The 26,351-nt window shown below is 50.5% G+C and overlaps 1 protein-coding gene across 1 annotated transcript in view; it reads left to right on the top strand.

Moving 5' to 3' along the window:
- Positions 1 to 26,351, top strand: part of Lrp5 (LDL receptor related protein 5) — a 108,043-nt gene that overhangs the window by 43,487 nt on the left and 38,205 nt on the right. Inside the window, exons 6-8 of the mRNA XM_038345728.2 lie at positions 17,490 to 17,886; positions 19,794 to 19,965; positions 25,689 to 25,905. Coding sequence (XP_038201656.1) covers positions 17,490 to 17,886; positions 19,794 to 19,965; positions 25,689 to 25,905 — 786 coding nt within the window. The remainder of the gene's footprint in view (positions 1 to 17,489; positions 17,887 to 19,793; positions 19,966 to 25,688; positions 25,906 to 26,351) is intronic.

Here is a 26,351-nt window from a genome sequence, read left to right as displayed (position 1 = left end):
CTGCTTTCTGAGTGTTGGAATTAAAGGCTTGTGCCTCCATATCCGCTGATTCCCCTCTGATTCACACACCTGCTGTCTTTGCTGCTTCGGGGCTTCTGGTGTCATTATCCTACAGTGAGCAGCATTCTCATCGCAAGGGAATGCATTTCCTGCTGTATTTTGTGCTGTGGTTCTTCAGGTAGCTTGTTCTGGTTCTCATGGACTTAGAGATGCTGCCCAGTGCTGCCCAGCCTTGGGAATGAGTCAGGGATCAGATGATGGCTCTCTGGGTTGTTGCGGATCCTCCCTTTTTTCTTCTTAGACAGAGCCTGATTCCTGCAATCATTGCTCCACTCCCACAAAGGCAGGGGAGGCGGCTGGCTACCTGCCACCACACCTGGTCCAAGCAGCTTCCTAGAAGCTGTTTCCTGGTGTTTGTGGGTGCAGGGTTGTCCTTGCTCAGCCCTAGCTGAGTTCAGCATAGGGTGTGACTCTGAGGGTTTCCTGGCTCCTGCTGTGTGCTCTGCAGTGTGGGTCTTAGATTGTAGATACTGTTGGGGTTGGAGATCAGGATGAGCAGCTGGCCCTGCCCTTCCTGTGGGAGCCAGGTCCTTCAGTGACTCAGATGTTCAGAGGTCACATTTGCTACTTCCCTAAGAATTCTGTCTCCACTGGATGTGAAAGGCACTCCTAGCAAGACTATTGAAAATGTCAAGCAGAAGGGACAAAGCATTTGGTGTCACTCAGACCTGCTCAGGTGGGAGTGTGGGACAGGCTGAGGGCATCCCTTTAGTCAGTGTGGACTTCTGTGTGGTAAATCCGATTTTTTCACTTTGGTTGCAGATGCCCTGACTAGGGTGTTCTGTTAAAAGGAGGGAGATGACACCAGGTGGTGGTGGCACACACTTGGGAGGCAGAGACAGGAAGATCTATGTAAGTTTGAGACCAGCCTGGTCTACAGAGCGAGTTCCAGAACAGCCAAGGCTACATAAGGAGGGAGCTGTTTCCAGATGAGATAGGTGTGCGTCCTAGTTAGGATTTTACTGCTGTGAGAAACACCTTGATCAAAAACAACCCAGGGCAGAAAGGTTTGTTTGTCTCACAGGTCACAGTGTCGTGAACACATCAGGGCGGGACTTAGGAGCTGAGGCTGAGGCCCTGGAGGGACCCTGCTTCCCGCTGAGTTCTCAAGCCTTCTCTGCCTGCTTTCTTAGGAAACTGAGGAGGACTACCTGCCCAGGGATGGAACCACCCATACCAATCACTAATCAAGAAAATGTCCTGTAGACTCACCTCACTCAGATGGAAGCATTTTCTTTTCCTTGTAAAATGTTATGCTGGGGGCGGTGGCGGCGGTGCCTGCCTTTAATCCCAGCAATCTGGAGGCAGGGGCAGGCAGGGGATCTCTAAGTCCAAGGCCAACCTGCTCTACAGAGCAAGTTCCAGAACAGCCAGGGCTACACAGAGAAACCCTGTCTCAAAAAATCAAATCAAAACAAAACAAAATCTTATTTATTCATGTTTGAGAATTTAATATATTTCAGTAGTATATGCTCTCTTCTCCCAGTTCCTCCCTACCCACCCAAATGCATATTCTTTCTCTCTCTTAAAAAAAAAAAAAGGCACACACAAAATAAACTGGAGTCCAGTTTGTGTTGGAGAGCTGCTCCTGAGTGTGAGGCCTGCCCTGGAGTCCCCCTGCTGAAGGAAACCAGCTTTCTCTCTCCCAGAAGCTATTGATTACAAAGAGCTTCTTGACCTGGGGCGGGACTTCATGCCCACCCCCATCTCTGCCAGGGGATTTGTCTGACTTGAATTTGTGCATACTGTCTAGTCTCTGTGAGGTCATGTGTGCACCTGACCTGCCGTCTGGAAAATGCTGCTTCCTCCACCACCAACTCTCGCAGTCTCTCCCCCTCCTCTTCCGCACAGATCCCCTGGGCTTTGAGGGGAGTAGTGTGGAAAAGACATTCAGTTTGGGGCTGAGTGCTCCAACCTTGGAGGCATTTTTCTCAGTTGAAGTTCCCTTTTCCCAGGGAAACCCTAGTTTTTGTGTCAAGCTGACAAAAAACTAGGGGAGTACAGGATGTGCCCCAGAGCTCTGCGTGAGGATAGGACTGAGAGTCCCTGTTTTCTCTCAGTAATTCCCAGCCATGCCTCCTTCAGGACTTCCTGTCTGCTGGATCCCTTGGGCAGTTCCTGGGCTGCTAGAACTACCTTGGAACTAGAACTGCTATAGAGAATCAAGAATCCAGAGTTAGGCTGGGGATGTGGCTTGGTGGTAGACTCTTTGCTGAGTATGCTTGAAGGCATCATACAAATCAGGTACCTGGGGGTGGGGCAGGGGGATCATCCCTAAAAAGTCAAAGGTCATCCTTAGCTAAGCAGCAAGTTGAAGGTTAGGCTGGACTGTATGAGATCCCGGCTCAAAAAAAAAGAAAACAGAACTAAGAGCTTGTTCCCAAGATGTAGTCTATTAACTTAAGGGCGTCTAATGCATTTTTTCATGTGTCATGCTTCAGAGTAATACGGAGACGAGGGAGAATGGATTCTGCCCTTGAGAAGCCTAGGGTCTACTTGGAGGAGAACCTACCTACACACCCCCATAGCTCTGAGCCTAAGAGGCAAGCTTCAGTGAGGTGGCCATCCGTGCACTGTGTCTGTGTTCTTTGCAGGCTGTGAGCATCCCTTGGTGTGCATAGCTTTGCATGCTGCAGGGTGTGGTGCTGTGTAGAGTACAGATTTTGCCTGTTGAGATGCCCTGTATACTGACTGCAAAACCAGAAGATATGACTGGTTTAGCGCAAGCAAAGAGACCACTAAATCCTGCCATCTTCTTGTGTTTGGTGGTGTGGTCTTGAGGTTCTGGTGCTCAGAAGCTTCTTGCAGGCATCTCACCAGTAGGTCAGAGGTAGCTAGAAGGGCACAATGGTGTCTCTGGGTTCGTTCGTTCATTAGTCCCTTCCTTCCTTCCTTCCTTCCTTCCTTCCTTCCTTCCTTCCTTCCTTCCTTCCTTCCTTCCTTCCTTCCTCTTTTTTTGAGACGGTTTCTCCGTGTAACAGCCCTGGCTGTCCTGGAACCCACTCTGTAGACCAGGCTAGCCTTCAACTCAGAAAGTTCCGCCTGTCTCTGCCTCCTGAATGCTGGGATTAAAGGTGTGCGCCACCACAGCTGAGCTGCCTGTGTGTTTCTGTCAGCACCTAGGGATCCTCACAGCTGTCAGGTGGAGAAGGAACTCAGAGTCGCCAGTGTCCAGTTACCTAGGGATTGCCTCGTGACTATGGCACCTGTGAAATGGAGTTTTCCTTTTGAGTCCATGTGGGGAGAACTGGTCTACAGACGGCCATATGGGAAAGCCAGATGAGTGCCAGCCCTGCCCAAAGATCTGTGGGGAAACAGGAATGAAGAATGGAGAAAGGCTGTGCTTTGTGTGAATGGGGAGATGTCACGGCTCTCTCAAAGGGAGCATTGGAAGTGATGGGCACGCAGAACACAGGGACTTGGGGTGGATGGCACCTCTTGTTCTGCAGCTAGTACAAATTCTTCCTGGTGATGAGGAAACTCACTTAGAGCACCTAAATTTCAGCCTTTTCCAGCATTACCTTAGGCTTTAGCCCACGTCCTGGCTGTTTTCATTGAGACAGACTCAGTCTGCCTGTGTTCCAGCTTCGTCGTCTGCAGACAGGAGCCAGTGGCAACACTCCATGGAGTGTCTGGAGAACTGGCTGTTCAAGGCAGGTAGGAACTGGATTTGAATTTGAACTTGAACTGGGAACCAGGCAGGCACTCTGATTTGAGACCATGAGAACAATTCTTCCCAGAATGTCTGGAATCAAGTAGATGCCAAGGTTAGGTGGTGGCAGGGCTGGAGAGATCTCAGTGAGTGGACGGGCAGACTGGTGACCTGGTACAGAAGTGAGTGTCTATCCTGAGGATTCTGAATGTACGTGGCTCCTATTCTGTGGCTTCAGGCCAGTGTACAGGGGCCTAGCTAAGACTCTTGTGATGCACTGTTTCCTAGCCAGCTACAGGCCTGATGGAGAGGGGGTGGAACGTGGTCTAACGTGGTCTCGGTGGGAGCTCAGAAGCCCCAGGCGTGACTGCTGGATTCCTGGACTTTACATCCTGGAATTGGAGAGGGGAGAGTCCTGCGTTGTCCTGGGTTGGAGAAAATGAAAGTCAGCCAGAGCCTCCCTTGAAGTTGGGCCTGAGATGGGGGCCCTGCTAGGACCTCAGTTAATGGGAGAATGGGAAGGTACCCATAAACTGGGGGCAGAAGGGACAAATGCTTGCGTAGCCAGCTAGCAGAGTGGTGTCCCTCATAACCCTGAGCCGCTCTCTCCCCTTCTGAGAGGTATAGAGAGCAGAGTGGCCCCCCTTGGCGTGGCTGGAGATTGAATGAGAAGCGTGTGCGTATGGAGGCTAGCGTTTGACATGGAGTAGCTTCCCTGTCACTCCGTACCTTATATATACACCTTAATTCAGCCACTCTAGATAGCTAGCGTGGTCTGGGGACCCTTTCTCTGATTGTGCTGGGGATCTATACTCCAGTCCTCCACAGAACGAGCAGAACGAGCCATCCACTGAGCCATCTCTCGAGCTCAATGAAACTTTTTTTTAAAGATAGGATCCTCTTGGGCTGGAGAGATGGCTCAGAGGTTAAGAGCACTGACTGTTCTTCCAGAGGTTCTGAGTTCAATTCCCAGCAACCCCATGATGGCTCACAACCATCTATAATAAGATCTGGTGCCCTCTTCTGGCCTGCAGGAACAAATATAAGCAGAATGCTGTATACATAATTAATAAATAAATCTTTTTAAAGAAAAAAAAAAAAGATAGGATCCTCTTATGTAGCCTCGGCTAGCTTAAAAACCCAGTATGTAGTCCAGGCTGCCCTCAAATTCATTTCTCCTGACACTGCTTCTCAAGAACTGGGATTACAGACATATACTATAAAACAAGGCTGGGTGGTGGTGGCACACGTAGTTCCAGGCCAGCCTGGTCTACACGAGCTAGTTCCAGGACAGGCCCCAAAGCTACAGAGAAGCCCTGTCTCTAAAAACATAAAACAACCCCCCTCCCCGCAAAACAAAACAATAACAACAACAACAAAACTCTCAAAACTTCTCACACTGTTGGGGTAAGCAAAGACTGCATACCTGTCCTTCCAGCTCAGGAGCTTTGGGGGCTCTGCCCTGTCTTCCAGCTCTTCTGAGTGGCTGCAGCTTGGCAGAGGATCTCACAGCAAGTAACCTGCTCTCTCCCAGATCAGTCAGGGCTCTGTGTGGCCTGGGGTGGCTGTGTTGTAGATTTTCCCCATCAGGGAGATCCTCGACCCTAGGAAGCTGGAAGCTGAGAGCCCTGTGTGTTTGGCCTGGGCCAGTCTCCCTCCCTGCCCCCACTGGAACAGCCTCCACAAGCAGCTGGCTTTGGTTTCCCCCATGTTTTTCCAATTATGTGGAATGGGCTAAAAACAGCAGTAGCAGGGGCCTTATTTGGGAGTCGCCACTGCTGACTGTCCTCCGAAGCCTGCAGCGCCTTTGCCGACAGTGTCTTGGCGTCCCACCCTTTGCGGACCCCTTGTCCTGTTGTTCTGACTTTTGTCACCTAGGCTTTGGGGCAGTGACTTAACCACACTCGTCCTACTGCCTAGGGTCACAATTCACCAAGCCAGAGGACTCTATAACCAGACAAAGCTGGCTGCAGGACCTGCTGCCATGGGTCCCCTAGATAAGGCCTAGGGTGGGCATAGATTTGGGTATTTACCCCCTCTTCCCCGCTGCACTTCTCCTAGACATTGTTTTAACTTGTTTCACTGTCGGGATCAGGAGCAAAGGTGGGTGGAAGTTGCAGAAAGAACAGAGGGCGTTACTATTGGGTCTAATGGGTAGGTGGGACAAACCTCATGTCTGTCTCTGTCTGTCTGTCTGTCTGTCTGTCTGTCTGTCTGTCTGTCTGTCCGTCCATCCGTCCATCCACCCACCCAGGCAGATTAGCCAGATGGGCAGGCAGCCCTCAGCCAGGGCCAAGAATAATGGGCGTGTTTGTTCCCAGAGTCTGGCTGGCTAGTCACTTATCAGGGAAGTAGGTCAAAGGGAAAAGAAAGGAGGTCCTGTGGGGGAGTCAGCTCTGCAGCCTTGATTGGCATTGACTTTGCAAACAGAAGGCAGCTGCTGTTCTCAGCCATGGACTGTGAATTTTTAATAGCAAGAAAATCTGATGGACAGTCCTGGAGACTGTGTGCCTGTTGTGTTTCTGCGTTACCAGGTGTAACTGTATCAGAAGGACACACTTTCTCTGTATCCCATGAGATCAGCTCTGACAGTTGATACATTGTGTAACTGCCTCCCAGCTAGGGAGGGCTTTCATCACCCAGAAAATGCCCCAAGGCCCTCCCTCTCATCCGACTCTGATTTCTTTTGTGTGTTTGAGTCCTTTGCCTGCATGTATGTCTGTGTACCTAAGGAATTAGTAAGCCTCCATGTGGTTGTTGCGTATCAAACCTGGGCCCTGTGCTAGAACAGTGCTCTTAACCCCTGAGCTTTCAGCCTCTTCATCTCACTATGAGGCAGGTAGCTCCCTGCTGCTCTGAGGTAGGCCCATACCACATTCTTAGAAACAAAAACTTTCCCTGGGGTCAGGACACAGCTGGCACAGTGCCAGCTACCACTTAGTGCTTCCTGGCTGAGATGAACAGCGTGACACAGACTGACATTGTGCTGTGATCACTTGCTTCAGTCTGACTCCTGTCCCCCTCTTTCCTATAGTCCAAGTCCAGCCTAAGGTCCTTCTGGTGCACTTTTGGTTTTTGGAGAAAAGTTTTGGGTTTACAGGGTCCTGACCTTGTAGCGATCCCTAGACTCCCAGAGAAAGCGCCAGTCCCCTCTGCTTTCTCTGGCATGAGACTCCCTGGACTTCTGATTGCCAGCAATTAGAAGGAACCTTGCCAGGCCCAAAGTATTCAGCTGACACTTGGGCCTCCCGCTTGTCTTCAGAGAAGCGTTTAGGCTCCAGCTCATAGCCTCCAGTCCCTGTTTACCCTGTACCTCCCGTTCCCTGGAAATGGATGGTTAGTTCCTTCTGGCCCTGCTGCCTGGCCCCTCTTCCTGTGCCTGGTTAGCCATTGCTCCAGGCTTCCCTCCAGGACCATCTTTGATGCCAGGTCTCCTTGGCTCTACTGTAGGCCCAGTGAGGGATGGCAGGTGCCTTAGGTTCTGCTCCCAACTCTGCTATGAAGGGCGGATGTATTCAGCTCTCTCACTTCAGCTTCCTACTGGACCAGGGTCAGGGTCTAGGAATTGGGATACGTTGTTAAATGCAGTGGCAAGAGCTGAGGTTCTCTGGTTATCCCTGGGGTCTGTAGCAGCTAGCTGGGATGCATTAGGTGGGGGCCTTGCTTGTCCTCTCTGGACCACTTTCAGGAACATGGTGGGTGTTATAATGTGTGGGTTCTGGCCTCAATTCTTACTCTGTGGCTGTGAAGTCTGGGTTCTTTTACTTTATCCACTTGGGAATATCACCTGCCATCCCACCTCTGAACTTGTAAGCTGTATTTTATTTTATTTATTTTAGTTTTATGAGATCAGGCTGACATTAAGCTTGTGATGATTTTCCTGCCTCTGCCTTCCGAGAGCTAGGATTGCAGATATGTACCACCGTGGTTGCTTTGAATCATGTGGGCTGCGGATAGTCAACACTGGCCTAAGGAGAAAGGGGTGTCTTCATATAGCTCAGTGTATTAGACTCTTTGGACTCTGGCCAGCCACCAAGTGATGATAGTAATAGTGTATCCCCGGGGTGGAGACTGCTGCCAGGGCTCTCAGCCCTATCTTCCTTCTCTCCTCCCGGACCTGCTTGGGAAATCTTTGGGCTGGCTTTGCTTCCCAGCCGATGCACAAAATTGAGCGCATGCTCACAACCACTGATGGGACTGTGGCTTCTGTCCACCCTGCCCAGGACTCCCTTCTGCAGAGTCTCCTGATGCAGAGGGCACAGCTGTCCATTAAACTGTAGCCAGCTCCAGGAGCTGCAGGACTGCATGTGACCAACAGTAAAAATAACTACGCTGGGGCTAGAGGGTAAGCATGTGTCGTTACAGTATCGGAGGATGTGAGTTCAGTTCCCTGCACCTCTGTCTGGCAGCTCTAAACAGTCTTTATCTCTAGTTCTAGGATGTCTGATGCTCTTCTGACCTCTGCGGGCAGCTGCACTCATATTCTCTCTCTCTCTCTCTCTCTCTCTCTCTCTCTCTCTCTCTCTCTCTCTCTCTCTCACACACACACACACACACACACACACCAAAACTTACAAAGAAAACAAAAAAAAGGACTGCTGTATCTAGAACACCTACTGTGTTCCTAGACCCAGAAAGACTGGCTTTTTGGCAGAACTGAACCTTGTCCCTGGAGCAGTATGTATTAGACACTTTGTCACTGTGGCAAACACCTGACAGAAGCACTTTGAGAAGGGTTTATTTTGGCTCATGGTTGGAGCACACAGTCCATCATGGCGGGAAGGATGGCAGCGGGGCTATGAGGTCACTGTTCACATTGCAGTCAGGGAGCAGGGCAAGGTGAGTGTTGGAGCCTAGTGTACTGAGACCTCAGCCTGTGGGACCTCAGCTGCCCACATCCAGGCTGGTCTTCTCAGCTAGACCTCTCTGGGAACACTCGGAGCACACAGAGGTGTGTCTCCCAGGTGATTCCAAGTCCTGTCAAGCTGAGCATGAAGACCGTTGCATGGTGCCCTTCTGCAGCTAACTCACCTTTATAGTCTCCCACCCTCTGCCTCAACCTTAATTTGCCCAGTAAAGCCATACTTTATGTGTCACCTCTGACCTCCATAAGGGTCTCCAGGGGGTGTATTACTGCTGTAGGGAATGGAGGTTTGTGCTGGGGCTGAAATCAGGGCTTTGCCATACTCTCTAGCCTTGATGGGGGACTGTCTGCACTTTAGGCACCAGTTCAGTAGCTTGCTCAAGGCTGCTCCGTAGAGAATGTGCTTGAGCACTGACATGGGGCTGCTTTCCTTCAAGCTTCTGGTGACCACTGGACAGTACTGCTGGTGTGAGACCCACTCAGTGGCCCGAGGGTCATAGTAGAGAGTGAAAGCAGACATATAGGAGAGAACCAGTGAGGAACTGTCACTGGGAAATGAAAGAGGAGGGGTCCATCTGCAAGAGGCCTAAGATTGCCTTTGACTTTCTTCTCTCTGGTCACTCTGTGCTCCTGGGCAGCAAGTGACTTAGTTGAGAGCTATGCATTCAGCCCAGAACTCAGGCCTGGTGTCTGCTGGGCCATTCCCGATGTGCTAAAACTTCCTGTGCTTACTTGTGGGGCTCCTTAGGGTGAGCCATACAGGCAGGCAGTCACTTGGGTCTTGGGGTTATAAGCAGAGCCCAAGACAGGCCCGGCCACTTCCTTTGGGTCTACGACCCTGTGGTCATTAGCAGGGTTTCCCAGGCCAAGGTACTGGGCTGCGGTCTTGGCATTTGTCTAACCACTTACCCCCCAGGGGGCAGTGGAGAAACTTAATCAATTGCTAAAAAACAAAAAGAATCTGGCTACCAGCCAGATGGGAAGCCGCAGGGCCGGCTGTTTTCGGCCTTTCTGACTGCAGAGTGAATGGAGACCCACGCAGCCTCAGGCCTAGGCGGTAAGGAAGCAGCAGCCCGTGCCTGCTGGGAGGGCAGCTGAGGAGACCGGGACAGAGGAGGGCTGGACCGCAGCTGCCCTCAGATCTCAGCTTTCTATCTTGATGAGAAGGAAGTTGGCAGGGCAGAGCCACAGGGGTCATGGATGCCTCCCAGACTGTGTGGAGCCTCACTGAGGGGCCATGGTCCTTCAGGGGCAGCCTGTGACCTTGGGATTGTGGTGGACTGTGTGGGAGGGTTGGCTGTGAGGTGACCAGGGTTCTGCCTGGGGAATCCGCCTTCTCTTTTGTATTAATTGGGTTTTGCATCTCCAAGATGAATTGTTATTTTGCTTGTAGAGAGAAAAAGCCCTGGAGAAATGAGCTTTGCAGTTCCCACATGTCCAGTGGGTTGTCCCAGGCTTCAGCAAAGGCCCCTGAAGACCATGGGGTCACACTTTTAGGTTGTGGATGTGATTTTTGGCCCCATCCTGCCTTTCACCTTGTTCTTCCCTTCATATTGAGACCCCAGCAGTTATAGCCACCTGTTCCCAGCCCTGGCTCCAGGACTTTGCTTTCTTGAGTGGCTCCATGAAAAAAGCCTTGTATCCCTTCTAGATGGAGACCCCTCCCAGGATCTACCTGACCCCAGTTCAGAAGCCTTTTTTTTTTCCATATAAGGAAAAGTTTGCTTACCACAGAAAGGAAACCATTAATAGAAACCGGAAAGACCATTTATAAAATATTATCTATGTGTATGAGTGTTTTTCCTACACATGTGTACCATATGCATGTCTGATACCTGCAGAGACCAGAAGAGGGTGTCTGATCCCCTGGAACTGGAGCTACAGGTGTTTGGCTACAGGTGTTTGTGAGACACCATGTGGGTGCTGGGAATTGAATCCAGGTCTTATGCAAGAGCAGCTGGTGCTTTTAACTGCTGAGAGTCTCTCCAGCTTGATAAACAGGAACATTTAAATGATCCGGAGTTCTGCTGCCTGAATGAAGCTGCTTGAAACAGCCCCACATTTCTGTTTTTTCTCTAAAAGGTTTTTATTGGGTATTTATTTATTGTTTTATTCGTACGTGTGTCCATGTGCCGGAGGAGTTGGTTCTCTCTACCACGTGGGTCCTGGAGATTGTACTAGGTCACCAGGCTTGGTGGCAGGCACCGTCATCCACTGAGCCATCTGGCTGGCATGGTTTTCACCTCTTCCATGTGTGTATATTCAAGTCCAAGTGCACATTTGTTCACCATGTATGCAGACTCATCTTACTCCTTACTTACAGTCCGAGTGTTTCCTGATCCATAGAGAGCCACTATGACATCTGCGATTTAAAATTAACCCTTCCCTCCCTCCCCCTCTTCCTTCTTGTATATATTATAGAATATCTAGAGCAGTGGTTCTCAACCTTCCTAATGCTGTGACCCTTTAATACAGTTCTTCATGTTGTTGTGACCCCTAACAAAATTATTTCCATTGTTACTTCATAACTGTAATTTTGCTATTATAAATCATAATGTAAATCTGATATGAAGGATTTTGATATGCGACCCCTGTGAAAGGATCATTTGACCACCAAATGGGTCTCAGTCCACAGATTGAGAACCCCCAGTCTAGACTGTTCTCGAGTTCTCCTTTTTCATTGTTTTTGTTTTTGGGGGGCAGGGTTTCTCTGTATAACCCTGTCTGTCCTGGAACTCACTCTGTATATCAGGCTGGCCTCAAACTCACAGAGAGCTGTCTGACTTTGCCTCCTGAGTACTGGGATTAAAGATGTGCTCCACATCGCCCAGCCAGGCTCTCCTCTTTAGTGTTGGGTCCTGGAGCTATGGTGACTGTGTGTGGAGCTGTGTGCACTGCAGCCTCTATCCCCAGGCTCTGAGCTGTGCTCAGAGGGGCAGCAGGTCCCAGCCTGCTGTCCAGAAAGCCTGAGCGGCTGTGACACTTGCAGAGGCTGCATCACACTAGAGTTCATAGGCTTTTCTACCACTCAGTCAGTGTGTCACAGGAAGCTACTTGTTTTCATGGTCATTGACTGTGCTTTCCTTTTCTTCCTCCCTTCTCTTCCCCTTCCCTTCCCATTTCCCGCTCCCTTTCCACTCCCTCCCTCCTTCTTTCCCTCCCTTTCTTCCCATCTTTGCTCTTGTTAAAAGATTTTATTTTATGTGTATGAATGTTTGCCTGCATGTATGTGCACCATGTGTGCAGTGATGATGGAGGTCAGAAGACGCATTGGGACCCCCGGAACTGGAGTTCCTGGTCATTGTGGTCTGCCGTGTGGCTTCTGGGAACAGAGCACAGACCAACAAGAGCTCAGAACTGCTGAACCAGCTCTCCAGCCTCTATTTTATCTCATTTTTTATTGTATGTAAATGTGCCTATGTATGCCATAGTACCCATGGGACAGCTTTGTTCTCTCCTTCCACATTTGCACGGGGTCCAGGAAATGAACTCAGGTCTTTAGGGTTGCTTATTAAGTGCTTTTTACCCAGTGTGCCATCTTGCTTGCCCCAAAACTCTTACTTCTTTTACAAGGGTTAACGCTTCCCAACCACAAACCACAGGGCTGACTGAAGGTTTCCCTACAGCTTGAGGGCTCAGGATATTTGCTTTTTTACACAGATAACGAGAAAATCAGAAGAAGTATGCTCTGTGACATACGGGATGATAACATAGTTCATGCAGCAATGTTCATAAGTGAGATTCTGTTTGTGCGCAGCCGTGAGCTCTCATTTCAGTGCTGCCCGTGACTAGACTCTTTCCTGGAGATGTTTGGCCCTCCCTGGTCCCTAATGGGAAATATTTGCCAACCTTGTTAGAGAGCCTCAGGTCAGCCCTGTGGCCCTTCGAGCTTGTTTCCTTCTAGGCTTTTGTTTGAGAGCGGCAGTCTGTCCTGCTGTCTGTGTCTGTGGTTGGAATGCTACTGCATGCACAACGGGCTGTTTGCTTGTGGCTTCCTTAAGGACAGGCTGGGTTTGGAGTTGCCTGGTGCCCTGTGTGTGGCAGGTCCTCAGCAGAGTGTGGCCCAAGGGATTTCTGCCTCCCCCCCCCCCCCAATAGCGCACATGCTGGCCTCTGAGCTCAGCTTATACTTAACTGCTGTGCTGCCCACCCTGCTTCCAAGTGATTACTGTGCCATTGTCCAGCTGTCCCTTCTGCTTGGGTTCCTCCTGAAGCTTCCTACCACAGCACCTATGTGTGACCTAGTTTATACGCCACGCCTTTTTTGAGGTAATCCAATGAAGCTGAAGCACGGTGCAGATGGTGGTCCACAGAGCACGTCTGCTTAGGAGGAGGGTCATAGAGACACACAGGGCAGTCAGCTGTGTGAAGCCGGAGGCAGGAATCAGAGTGATTGGCAATGAACCAAGGAACGCCAAGTATTTCCGGCAACACCAGGAGCTGAGGGAGGCAGGAAGGACACTCCCTTGGAGCCCAGGGAGAGAGTTGGTCCTGCTGCACCTGACTCCTGACTTCTGAGTTAAAATCACGGGTTAGGGTGTGAAGGTTGTACCCTGTGTCTGGCACCTGGCCTGCAGTGGGAATGCTCCCTCCTGTGTCCTGTGTGTTCCTGGAGGAAGTCGAGAAGCCAGGTGTCCACACAGTAGGTCTAGGGTTGTCAGTGCCTCAAGAGAGAGGAAGGTTTCACTTTCAGGACAGGGCCTTGCCACCAGTCTTTATCACCTGCGGAGAAAGAAAGGTAATTGTAAAAAGCAAGCCTTTGGCCAAACTTTTCGTTTCTAAACGGTTTGCTTCCTTGATGTCTAAACAAATACCATTTGCTGGTTCTACAGGCACCGAGCAGTAGGCACCGAGCAGTAGGCACTGAGCAGTAGGCACCGAGCAGTAGGCACGCCTCTTCTTCATGGCGGGCGCTATTCGTTGTCCACCTGGCCAGCCTCAGGCCTGCAGCTTTAAAAGACCCTTCTCAGAGGCCAGCTATGGGCGCCAGCCTTGGCAAACATTGGTGGGAGGCTCCTCTGCGGCTGCCGTTTGCTGGCCTGACCTTGGCCAGAGCCCTGGAAGTCTGTGTACTGAGCCCAGCCCTCACACCTTGGGTACATGGTTAGATGTGGCCCTGTCTCTGGCATCCTGTTGTGGTTTCTGTATTTTTTTTTTGGCAGAACTAAAAATGCCTCAAATTGCTGTGCAGCCATGGAGTTCCTGAGGACCCCCTGCTCATCATGATGGAGTCACTAACATCCTCAGGGTTAGCCCCGCAATGAATTACTGCTATAGTCACCAAGACTTAATTCACAGTCTTTCTCGGGTGACTAGGAGTCCTTGTTCCTGGGTGTGCTCTAAGACCTTATATTTACTTAACTCGCAGAGGGTTAGGGCCTGTATGGAGTCCTTGGGGCATTCTGCTGGACTCTTCCCTGTGATGGCAGAGGCTCCTGAGCCAGAGAGCAGCCTCTCTGACCTCCACAGCTCCTCTCCTCTCCTTCCCCATTCCCTTGCTGTATTTCATGGTTACAGTTTGAGACTATTGGTTTCTTCTTGTTCTTGTTCTCTTTGTGTTCTCTGTTCTGTGACCCTAGGAGTGTGAAAGGGCTCATGAGTCTGTTTTTTCTACCTCCTTCCCCTACCATAGTGGGTCTAGGCTGATGTTAAAGTAGCCAGCTACCATAGATACTGGTGGTGTGACCAGATTGGTTGCTTCTGACGAGTTTCTTGTACTCACTCCTCAGGTGGCTCAAGGATCTTCCCACTTGTGGGTGTGTGGCCCTTGGGCCAGGAACTTAGCCCCTCTCTGTACCAGGTTTCTCAACCATACATACTGCATGGCAGAGTCATACCTAATGTGAAGATGGTCCTCATATAGGTGGCTGCATTAGGATTGTGGGGACAGGGTTAGCAAAACAGGTTCAAATGTGGTATTGGGCCGGGCGGTGGTGGCGCACGCCTTTAATCCCAGCACTCGGGAGGCAGAGGCAGGCGGATCTCTGTGAGTTCAAGACCAGCCTGGTCTACAAGAGCTAGTTCCAGGACAGGCTCTAAAGCCACAGAGAAACCCTGTCTCGAAAAACCAAAAAAAAAAAAAAAAAAAAAAAAAAAAAAAAAAAAAAAACAAAAACCCTGTCTCGAAAAACAAAACAAAACAAAACAAAAAAACAAAAAAACAAAAAAAAAAAACAAATGTGGTATTGGGAACAAGTGTCAGTTTCCACTGGGGATCATTGATTCTGAAGTGTTCCGTGGGAGCACTGTGAAGCCAGGGGACAGTCGCCACACACTGTCTTTACCATACAGAGGCTCTGACAGTTAGGGCCCTTCCTGGCCCTTCCTGGGCATCTTCTATAAGCAGACCTCTCTTATCCATCGAGTTGACATCTGGGTGAAGAAATAAGCCCAGAGACTGGACCCTGCCAGATGCTCACACCAGGTGGGTTCTGCTCCAGGACTGTGTCTCCATGCAGGTTTGACCCCGTTCTTGATACAACATTGTAGAAAAGAACCCATACTAGTCCCCATGATTCTGTGGGTTGGGTACCCTGCCAGGCTGTCAACAGAGGCCCAAAAGATCAGAAGGTGGTGTGTGACCTGGGCCTTGGAGGACATGTCAGCAGTTAGCAGATCATGTTGGAAATGGAGCCCAGAAGAGGACAATCTGTTGAGATTCCAAGTTATGCTCTCCTTCCTTCCCAACACGGACCTTTCTTAGGCAGCCGGGATTTGGGCCAGGGGTCTCTGTTGCTGTTGGGCTCTTAGGATTCTCACAACTGTTACTTGGCCTCACTTCTTCACCTGGTGCCTCAGTTTTCCCAGCCCTGTGTAGGAAGCTGTTGTATTTACTTCCTTTAATGAAGGAATCAATGCAGGGTGTTCTGATTCTGAGGGACCTTGAGCCAGCCAGTATGGGTACAGGCAGCTCTCTGCTGTTTGACAGCAACATGGTCAGATGTGACTGATACCGGGGTGTTGGCCTGGGGGCTGGCGTGTGAGGGAGGTCTCAGCTGTTGTCACTGCTGCAAAATGCTTCTTAACTGTAGGCGCATGGCCCTGTGATGCTGGAAGTCATCTTTGGCCCTAACGTTCTTGGTTCTGTGGGTACTAGAGAACAGTAAGGGCTGGAAGGAATGACTGGGTATGATACAACTCTGGGAGGGAGCTATACCCTGACCCAAGTGGCATTGAGAGGCATTTGTGTCATGGTTAAAGTCATGCTTGGATCCCCAAGTCTGCATGAGGCTCTGTGGGTATCTCTCTGATGTCCACACTGCTCTGTACCAAGTGCTGGGGCACCCAGGTCATCCCTTTTCTCAGGTCTGTGTCCTAGTAAGACCCCCCCCCCCCCCATATAGCATCTCACTATGTAGCCCTGGCTGTCCTGGAATGCACTGTGTAGACCAAGCTGACCTGGAGCTCACAGAGATCCACTTACCTCTGCCTTCCAAGTGCTGCGGTTAAAGGTGTTCACTACCACTACAGCCCTTTTACTATTGACTCTTAAAAAATTATTACTTTTTAAATGTGCATTGGTGTTTTGCCTCCATGCATGTCTGTGTGACTGTCAGAATCCCTGGGACTGGACTTACAGACAGTTGTGAGCTTCTATGTGGTTGCTGGGAATTGAACCCAGGTCCTCTGGAAAAGTAGTCAATGCTCTGAGCCATCTTTCCAGCCTTCGTATTGACTTTTTTTTTTTTTAAATTATTTACTCTTACTTTATGTGCATTGATGTTTTGCCTGCACGTATGTCTGCGTGAGGGGGACAGATCTTAGAGTTACAGACAGTTGTGAGCTGCCATGTGGGTGCTGGGAATTGAACCCAGATCTTCTGCAAGAGCAGCCAGTGCTCTTAACCTCTGAGCTATCTCTCCAACTCCCCTCCTCGTATTGACTCTTAAGGTGTGGTTTCAACTCAGGTTTCAATCCCTGGGGATTGGAGCATGTGAGGGTGCGGCATGCTGTCGGTTCAGAAGAGACTCTAGCAGCCACTTGACCCCCAAGCCTAGCTGTACAGGTCTGAGCCTCACCAAGTAGCCAGATTGGTTAAGGATGGTGTTCCTGGGGATGTAGAGCCTAGCGTTAGCTTACATAAGGAAGGAGATTTGTGAGGGCACTCCTAATATACCTGAGGCTCTGCACTGAGCCCAAGGCCACAAAGTGTACAGCAGCTAGGGAGACCTGGGTTTCACATCTTCTCTGTTGCCCACAGGTTCTCGTGTCTAGTGCTGAGTTGACTTTGACAGCTCACAGTGGCTCTGAGATAATACTGGAAGTGTGCTCCGTGCCTGTCTCCTGTGGCAGCCCCGTCTATAGACCTTGCTCTGAGGCCACAGTGGGAGGGACTTGTGGGGCTGGGCTGGGCTCGGTGAGGCGATGCCTGGCTCTGGAGCTGCCTTTCATGTCTCCCTCAGTTGCCAGGTGTGTTGAGTGGGCTTACTTCTGTGACGGTGCTTGTGCAGCGGATGTCCAGGGCCACGCCTGCATTTGGGAGCCAGGCTCCCTCCACCCCAGCACTGTGTATGTCAGAACTGGGTGCAGGTGACTTGATACAGATTCCTGTCCCTGGCTGGAGCTTTGTGCTTCCAGGGGGGTTTTGGTGTTTGTTTTTTGTTGTTTGTTTTTTGTTTTTTTTTTTTTTTTTTGTTTTGTTTTTTGTTTTACAGAGGCAGACTTGTGGTCAGGAGAGGGACTAGAGGGCTGGCAAAAACAGCTCTCACACTGGTGGAAGGCAGATGGCCTGCCTAGAGGGCTTCAGGCTGATTATTCAACCTCTCTGTTCTTCTGCATTATCTTCTGTAAGACAGAAGCCCCTCAGCTGCTATTGTGGTCTAGGGGCCTGGCTGGCCCCACTGTAAGTCCAGGCTCTTGTGCTGCCTCAGCCACAGTGACTGACCTCTGACTTCACTGCTCGTGTCTCCACAGGGGCTGAGGAAGTGCTGCTGCTGGCCCGGAGGACGGACCTGAGAAGGATCTCTCTGGATACACCTGACTTCACAGACATAGTGCTGCAGGTGGGCGACATCCGGCATGCCATTGCCATCGACTATGACCCGCTGGAGGGCTACGTGTACTGGACAGATGATGAGGTGCGGGCTATCCGCAGGGCGTATCTGGATGGGTCAGGCGCACAGACACTTGTGAACACTGAGATCAATGACCCCGATGGCATTGCTGTGGACTGGGTCGCCCGGAACCTCTATTGGACAGATACAGGCACTGACCGAATCGAGGTGACTCGCCTCAATGGCACCTCCCGAAAGATCCTGGTATCTGAGGACCTGGACGAACCTCGGGCCATTGTGTTGCACCCTGTGATGGGGTAAGGCTGGGACTGCAGGTGGGCTATGGGGCATTCCCTTGTACCCCAGCCTCCCCGAAATGCGCTTGCTAATATGCAGAGTTCTGATTCAGTGAGGGGGGCGAGTTTGAAAAGAACATTTCTTGGACGAGCTCCCGGTGCTGCCCATGCAGCTGCTCCTTGCCTTTTAGAGCTTGGGCACAGGCCATTGGGTAGTGGGTGAGAAACCCTGGAGGGCTGGGTGATGGCTCGGTTGGTAAGAGCCTTGCCTCATAAGCATAAGGACCCAAGTTGGTCCCTAGAATCCACATTAAAAAACAAAAAACCCCAGAGAGTTGGGATGCTGCAGCTCGGAAGATTGTTCAGCAGGTAAGTGCTTGCTATGCAGATACGAGGGTGAGAGTTTGGACCTCCAGAAACCCATGTAAATGTCAGTTTGACATGGCTGGGACAGAGCCTCTGAGACTCCCGCATCTGTGCCTGGTGGTGAAGGGGATTCCTGAGCGAGAACATTAGCCGAGCAGACCTTGATGGGGAGGGTGCTGTGGAGCTCTGGGGGCGATGTTGGGGTGGAGCCAGGGAGAGTCTACTTAGTGCAGGGCGTGAACCTGCCTAAAAGTCAGGCTGGTCTAGCGTGGTGGCTGTGGGCTTCTCATCTCTGTGAGCACCAAGTGTGTTTTCCCCTTTCATGGTGAGGAACCAGAGCATAGCAGGTGCTGCAGATGCCTACAGGTTCTGGTGCCAGGGCTGGATCCTGTCTATCTGTGGGGCCTTGTAAGCCCTCGGAGAGGTTGGAGGAGCTATGTGTGGAGGCCCAGAGCAGGTGGGTAGCAGGGCCTTCGGGCCAGCGGCCAATGATGGAGTGTGTGTGTGGGGGGGAGGTTCAAGGCTGAAGTAGTCCTTCAGTGACCCCGGGCCCAGTAATTGGCAGAGGAATTTGCTCTGTGGTAGTAACCAAAGCGCAGTGTTGTTCCCAAAGAGGATAGATACAAGGAGCAGTGGGCTAACTGGTGCTCTCGGTGTGAGGAAGTGGGTCTGGTGGTGGTCGGCTCAGATAATGAGTCAGGAACTTAGGCCCTACTCCAGCTATACTACCATGAACTCAGTGAGGTCACAGTCCCATGGGTCACAGTGTTCTCCTATGTGAGCAGGAAGCAGATGCCAAGGTCTTTACCCACCTGTGATGTCTGAGCCAGAGGATCCAGGGAAATGGGACAGCCAGTGAAGTGTATGATCCCAGGTCCAGGGAATAGTATTTCAGTCAGAGGGGACCAGGAGGATGGTCAGAGGGACCAGCAGGACACAAGGCTATATTCTGAGACCAGAGTGGCCTGGATTTTGTTGCATTAAAACTTCTGTCCTCACCAGGTAGTGATGTTGCATGCCTTTAATCCCAGCACTCAGGAGGCAGGGGCAGGCAGATATCTGTGAACAGGCAGATCTCAAGGTCTGCCTGGTCTATCAAACTAGTTCTAAAACAGCCAAGGCTACACAAAGAACCCTGTCTCGAAAAACCAAAAATCAAACCAACCAACCAACCAAACAAACAAAAACCCTCTGCCCTCTGCTGCCCTTCAGCTTTTTCCTTGGGTTGAGCACATGTCTCACATCCTGAGTATACGGAGCTTTGCTACCATTTATAGAAGGCTTCCCGCTGCCCTCCTTCCTGATGCTCTGGCCTCTAGCAAATAGGTCACGGATAAGGCTGCCCCAGGCCCTCTGCAGGGTCACTTCCAGAGCTCTCCTATGGGAGGAAACTGAACCTGCTGCCCCTGGGAGCCCAGTACCGCCCTGTGCTGTGGGGTGTCCTGATGTTCCCACCGAGCTTAGGCTGTGTTGGCCAGCAGTCTGGGGGAGGTGTGGCCCTCAGAATTGGGGCACAACAGGGACAGGACAGAAACCACCATGGTCATTTGCTTTTTTTCTAGCCTCATGTACTGGACAGACTGGGGGGAGAACCCCAAAATCGAATGTGCCAACCTGGATGGGCGAGATCGGCATGTCCTGGTGAACACCTCCCTTGGGTGGCCCAATGGATTGGCTCTGGACCTGCAGGAGGGCAAGCTGTACTGGGGGGATGCCAAGACTGATAAAATCGAGGTGAGTGAAGCCTATGAGCTGAAGGTGTGCCCAAGGAAGCATACTCCATATGACCAGAAATAACTTATGGTGGGTTTGGTTTGTGGCTTAGTTGGTAGTTTACCCAGCATGTGCAGAGCCCTGGGTTCAATCCTCAGCACCACACACATAGGGGCATGGCAGCATGCATCTATAATCTGAGCTCTCAGGAGATGGAGGCAGAAGGCTCAGGAGTTCGGGTCATCCTTTACTGCACAGTGAGTTTGAACACCTGGGATATGAGAGACACTGTCAAAAAATATAAATAAATAAAACCAAACAAAAATGGCTGTGGTCTTTAATTCCAGCACATGGAAAGCAGAGGCAGATGGGTGGGTCTCTGTGAGAGTGAGACCAGCCTAGTCTAGTGAGTTCCAGGCTAGCTAGGGATGCACAGTGAGTCCATTCTCTAAAACAAAATGTATATGGGGCTGGGGGCTGGCTGATGTGATGGTCATTGGGAAAGTAGCTGCTGCCAGGCCTGACCATAGGAGTTCGATTCTTGGAACCCACATGCCGGAGGAAGAAAACCAACTTCTGCAAGTTGTGTCTTAACCGCCACGTATGAGCTGGGCCACACGTGTCCTCCACCCCTTCACACACACAAAGTAAAAAAAAAGTCTTAAAAGTTAATCATGCAAATCCTAAAAAATGGTTTATGATGATTTGTTCTATCAGTCCAGGGAGGTCTGTGCTGGCTTTGAAGAAGGAGGCAGGAGGATTGGTATAAATTTGAGGTCAACCTAAGTTACATGGTGAATCCTAGGTCTGCTTGGGCTACATAGTGGAACCCTGTCTCAAAACAACCAGAAATGCTGGTCATCTGTGGTGTGATGTTCTACCCTTGGCTTTTTAGTCTTTTTTGAGGGGTCCACCACCCAGCTCCTGAATAAATTCACTCACAGAGGCGTATTCTTAGTTATGAATGCCTGGCCTTAGCTTGGCTTGTTTCTTGTCAGCTTTTCTTATATTATCCTGATGACCTTTCGCCTCTGGACTTTTTCCGTTTCTTCTGTATATCTTACTTTCAATCTTACTGCATGGCTGGCCGGGTGGCTGGGTGGCTGCCCCTGATGTCCTTCTCTCCTGTCCTCTCGCTATTCCACGCCTCCTGTTTCTCCTCTCTGTCTGCCAGCCCTGCGTATCCTTGTTCCTGCCTCGCTCTTGGCTGTTCAGCTCTTTATTAGGGCCATCACGTGTTTTAGACAGGCCAAAAAAAAAAAAAAAAAAAATCACAGCTTTACAGAGTTAAACAAATGCAGCATAAATGAAAGTCACACACCTTAAAATAATATTCCCCAACAGTTCCCGGGTGTCCTCCATGCACCTTAAGATGTAAGGCTGTACTGGAGCCAGTAGCTGCACTACTGTGGCGGGTGGCACCACAGCAGCTGGAAATGGGGAGCTGCACAGCTGCACTGCCTCCCAGAGCAGTCGTCTTGCTCATCAATACCTGTGCGCCATATAGCACCCCTTAGGGTACTTTGGATGGGTAACCCGGTCAGCATCATAAGTAATTTTTTTTTTTTACCTTGGTGCACCTCCTCGGGGTGGACACTTTCCTGCTTTTTCTGGTATTTTCTTGTGGCTCCTTGTGAGTGGGTGTCACTACCTGTTTGTCACCATTGAGGACACTCTCCTTATGGCTCCTGGAGAGGCCTGGACTGGGTGGCCTCCAGGAGATGGTAGGAGCTGGAGAAGAGGCTGTATCTGAAACTTTGTTTCTAGGGGAGCAGGAGTCCTCAGTGCTGTGGGTGACATGAGCTCAGGGTCGGATGGGAGATGCCCTTCTCTTTGGAAACCCAGCTGCCTGATAACCGTTTCTCTCAGATTTTCCTGTTGATACTCTCTTTCTTTAAAAGAAACAGTTTTTTTTTTTTTTCTCAAAAGAGTTTGAAAATGCCTGTCTCCTGGGCCAGTGAGCCAGAGACAGTCTCTTCCTCCAATGCGGCTGAGAAGGCTTCATCTTTGGTACCGTAGTTGCCAATGGGAGCATGCCAGGGTTACATGGCACCAACAGATGGACCACATAGCTGATGCTCTGTGTGTTCCTAGCAGAGTAGCCTTTGGCGTGCTCAGTGCTGTGTGGTGATCACTGCTGTCCTCTTTCACCTGGACGGCAAAGCCCGTGCAGGTCATAGTCCCTCCTCGTGTTTCTGGTTCCTCAGCTCCTGGGACACTCCTCACCCTTCTGTCTCTGTGATTGGTTTCTTGGGTTTATTTCCAGTGACTAGACCCCTCTAGTCTAAAGTAGCCTTTTAAGTCTGGCTTTGTTGGGAGCATAATGTATCCAGGCTCCGTGCTGTCCCTTGCACAAACACGTCTTCCTCTTTTGTAACAGGTTGCATGCCAGTGTGCGGTGGGCATTGCAGGTTCTCTCATCAGTCCTTCCTTCCTTCCTGTCCATCTGTCAGGAGAGACTGCTGTGGATATCTGTGGACACCTGTTTGTCTGAATGCCACTTCTGCCTTCCCTTGAGTGTGTGTCTGGGAGAATTGCCGGTCAGATGGCATTTAAAGTGTTATTTACAGAGTCATCTGTGACTACTAGTTCCAGGGACGTGGCGACCTCTTCTGGCTAACACAGGAACTGCATGCATATGGTGCACAGGTGTAAAAACATTTGTACATGCTGGGTGTAGCAATGCCCTACTGTAATCCTAGAGACAAGTGGATCTCTGTGAGTTTGAGATCAGCCTGGTCTACATAGTAAGTTCCAGGCTAGCCAGAACTACAGAGAAAGACAGCCCCCACCCCCAGCCACCTTAGGACATTTCTGTAATTTCTATTCCCACACATTAGAGCAGGTAAGAACTGCTTATTGCCAATTTCATTTTCTTCCAGATCTAGGAGGGCCTGTATTCTTTACCAAGGGATGCCACGGCGTGTGGTTCCTCTGTGCCAGCCCAGATTCTCACCCTGGGTGTGGCTTGACCTGGCCAGGAAAGCTCATTTTGCTTCAGGGAAACCAGGGAGTAGGAGCCAAGGCTGAGCCATCTGACATCCACCACCCTGTTTCCTGGTGTCTGTGTGGGCTGCTTTCACCGCTCCAGTGGATCCAGGAAGAGTGTGCTCTACTGCAGTTACTGTTACATGCTCAATGTTAATTGTATAAATTGGACTAGGGATATAGCTCAGTTGGTAGGATGCTTGTCTAGCACACATGAGGCTCCGAGTTCCATCCCAAAGCATGATGATATTAACTAAACATGGTGGTGTATACCTGTAATTCCAGCATTAGGGAGGCAGAGGCAAGAGGATCAGAAGTAGTGAACTTGAGGCCAGCCTGGGTTTCATGAGATCTCAAGAAAGAAGGGTAGTAAAGAAGGAAGGAAGGACGAAGGAATAGAGTGAGGGACTGGCAAGGTGGCTCAGCAGGTAAGGGTACCTGTTACCAAGCCTGCAATAACCTAACCTATATTCAAAGCCTTCAAACCCACCTGATGGAAGGTGAGAACTGGCTCCTGAAGATGGTCAGACTTCTACACTGACACCATGGCTCACGCACATGCTTGCACATACAACAGACTTCCACACTGGCACCATGGCTCATGCACATGCTTGCACATACAACAGACTTCCACACTGACACCATGGCTCATGCACATGCTTGCACATACAACAGACTTCCACACTGATACCATGGCTCATGCACATACAACAGAGACCGAGAGAAATAGAGAAGACACGAGAGGTAATGCTGACCTCTGGTAGATTTCTTTGTTCAGATGAGGATTTTCTTTCTGGCATCATCAGTCCCTTCCCAGCCCGATTGGACTGTACTGAGGAATTGCACAGTCCCTGCTTTCTGTCTTGTCATGGGAATATAAGAATGAACTCGGGCCTGGCTGTGGTGGCTCACACTTTTAATCCCAGCATGTGGGAGGCAGAGGTAGGCGGATCTCTGTGAGTTCGAGGCCAGCCTGGTCTACAGATCAAGTTCCAGGACAGCCAGGGCTACACAGAAAACTCAAAAAAGAATGAACTCTGTTCTTGTGAGCTGAAGCTGACTGTTACTGCCCTCTAGTGCTCAGCTGACATTATTGAGCCAGAGAATTCACCCCTCCCTGCAACCTCCAGCTGAGATACCCCCCAAACAAACAAATGGCTTCCTTTGCCCCTGCCTGGTTCCCACAGCAGCTCTGCTGGTCTCCAAGTCGGCCTGAATGGCTTTAGATAGGAACCCACCTTTAGTCCTTTGTCTTATTATATTTCCAGGGTGGGTTAGCAACTGATTGATTTGTCTGGTCTCCTGCTGCAAGTGGAAACAGGCTCATGGGGTGCAAGGACTCATTCAAGGATACTGAGCACCCTGTATAGAGTAGGGAGGGTCCCCAGTGTGGGCACAGGAACTGCACCGTCATCCCTGCTGGATCAGCACTTAGCGCTCTTGCTGCTGAACTGTGGTGGTTTAGTGTCCCTGCTCAGCCTGCCTTGCAGTGTTGGCTGCCTGCTCTCCTGATGAGCAAGAGGCCAGCCAAGGCTTGCCTGTAATTACCTGGTGTGTTTCATCATCCTGTCCTGAGATCCCTGAGCCTGGGATGTTGCCACTATCGCTGCTGGTCTTTGTGGATCACTAGAGTCCCACTTATCCAGTGACTTTTAAAAACAGTAACAAACAGACTGAGCCTCAGGCTGGTCTTGAAATGACCATGTAGCTGAGGGTGGTCTTGAATTCCTTATCTTTCTTCTACCTCTTGAGTGCTAGGATTGTCAGTGTGCTTACCAAACCTAGTTTATGGGGATCAAACTCAGGGCATCATGTATTCCAGGTATGCCCTCCACCAGCTGAGTCACACCCCCGTCTTAGTGTTTGGTTTTAATCAGCATAACCTTTTCCAGAAGAAGACTTGGCTCTTCCATGTCAGACATTGAAGGAAAGTACCATAGACCTGTGGGTTAGGTTTATAACCAGAGGTGCCCAAGAGGGATGAACCTGTCTAGGTTGAGGGGTGGCTTGGCCCTTTGAAGTTGTTTTGCGTGTCCACCCCTGCACCTGTAGCAGTCATTGCTATTGGATCCCAGGAATCCTTCCTAAAGTGCTCATTCTGGTCTGAGCTCCTCTCCTTGGTGCTCCAGGCCTCAGGGCATGCCTCATCAGCTCTTAGGGAGAGGATTCTTTTTCCTGTTCACAACATCCACCCCCAGGTTAGGGAGGCTGTAGGAGCAGCCTCCACTCCATTGGCCAAGGATGTGGGAAGTGACATTTGTCCTGGAGCACCTGGCTTCTCATGGCACCTGGCTGATGCAGTGGAGGCTCCGGGACAGCTCAAGCCTGAGGCAGGCCCCAGATTGACTCTTGGCACATTCTCTGCCTATTCAGACCCATGTGATATGGGATGCCCTTCTGTATGTGTGCTGCTTTTATTGGCTGATGAATAAAGCTGTTTCAGCCAATACTTATCAGGGTAAAGCCAGGTGGGAAATCCAAATAGAGATATAGAGTGAGTAGACGGAGTCAGGGAGACGCCATGTAGTTGCTGAAAGAGAGAGACGCTGGTAAACCGCAGCCTCGTGGCTATATGCAGATTAATAGAAATGGGTTAAGATACAAGAGTTAGCCAGTAATACGCCTAAGCTATTGGCCAAAGTATTGTAACTAATATAGTTTCTCTGTGATTATTCGGGTCTGAGCGGGGGGGGGGGGGGGGGGGGGGGAACGAACGAGCTGTCTCCATTTACACCCGTGTGTCTGTCAACAAACAGGTGATCAACATGGATGGGACAAAGCGGCGGACCCTGCTGGAGGACAAGCTCCCACATATTTTTGGGTTCACATTGCTGGGGGACTTCATCTACTGGACCGACTGGCAGCGACGCAGTATTGAGAGGGTACATAAGGTCAAGGCCAGCCGGGATGTCATCATTGATCAGTTGCCCGACCTGATGGGACTCAAAGCAGTGAATGTGGCCAAGGTTGTTGGTGAGTCCTGGAAAGCTCTGAGCCACGGCTCGGCTTTGCCAATTGGTACCAGGAAAGGTGGCAGTTCAGACCTGGGTGTCCAGGAGGGTATCTTCCTCTAAGGATGGGCAGGACAGGACATGGTGACTGTATCTGGCTAAGTAGAGCAGATAGGTTGGTATGTCGCTCAGGGATACAGTACAGGTAGTGGTCAAGGATTAGATGGTTGGCCGATATATGTCAGCCCTGGTAAGAACTTCAGTGCCTAAGGCCAACTCTGTTCCTAGTTCCCGCCCCATGAACACTGGAGATGGAGAAAGAAGACCACGTGTGTAGCAGGTGGTTAAAGCCTCCCTGTATCTGTCTTGCCCTTGTGGCTCAGCTGGGCTGCCTCTCAAACACACTTTTTACCCAAAAGGCAGAATGGTCAAGGAGTTCACTTCACTTGTTGGGCTGTGTTTCTGAGG

The sequence above is a fragment of the Arvicola amphibius genome, chromosome 1 (genome assembly GCF_903992535.2).
Source record: "Arvicola amphibius chromosome 1, mArvAmp1.2, whole genome shotgun sequence".
Taxonomy (NCBI): domain Eukaryota; kingdom Metazoa; phylum Chordata; class Mammalia; order Rodentia; family Cricetidae; genus Arvicola; species Arvicola amphibius.
The sequence above is the reverse complement of the archived record's forward strand: the minus strand, read 5'-3'. Positions and strand labels throughout refer to the sequence as shown.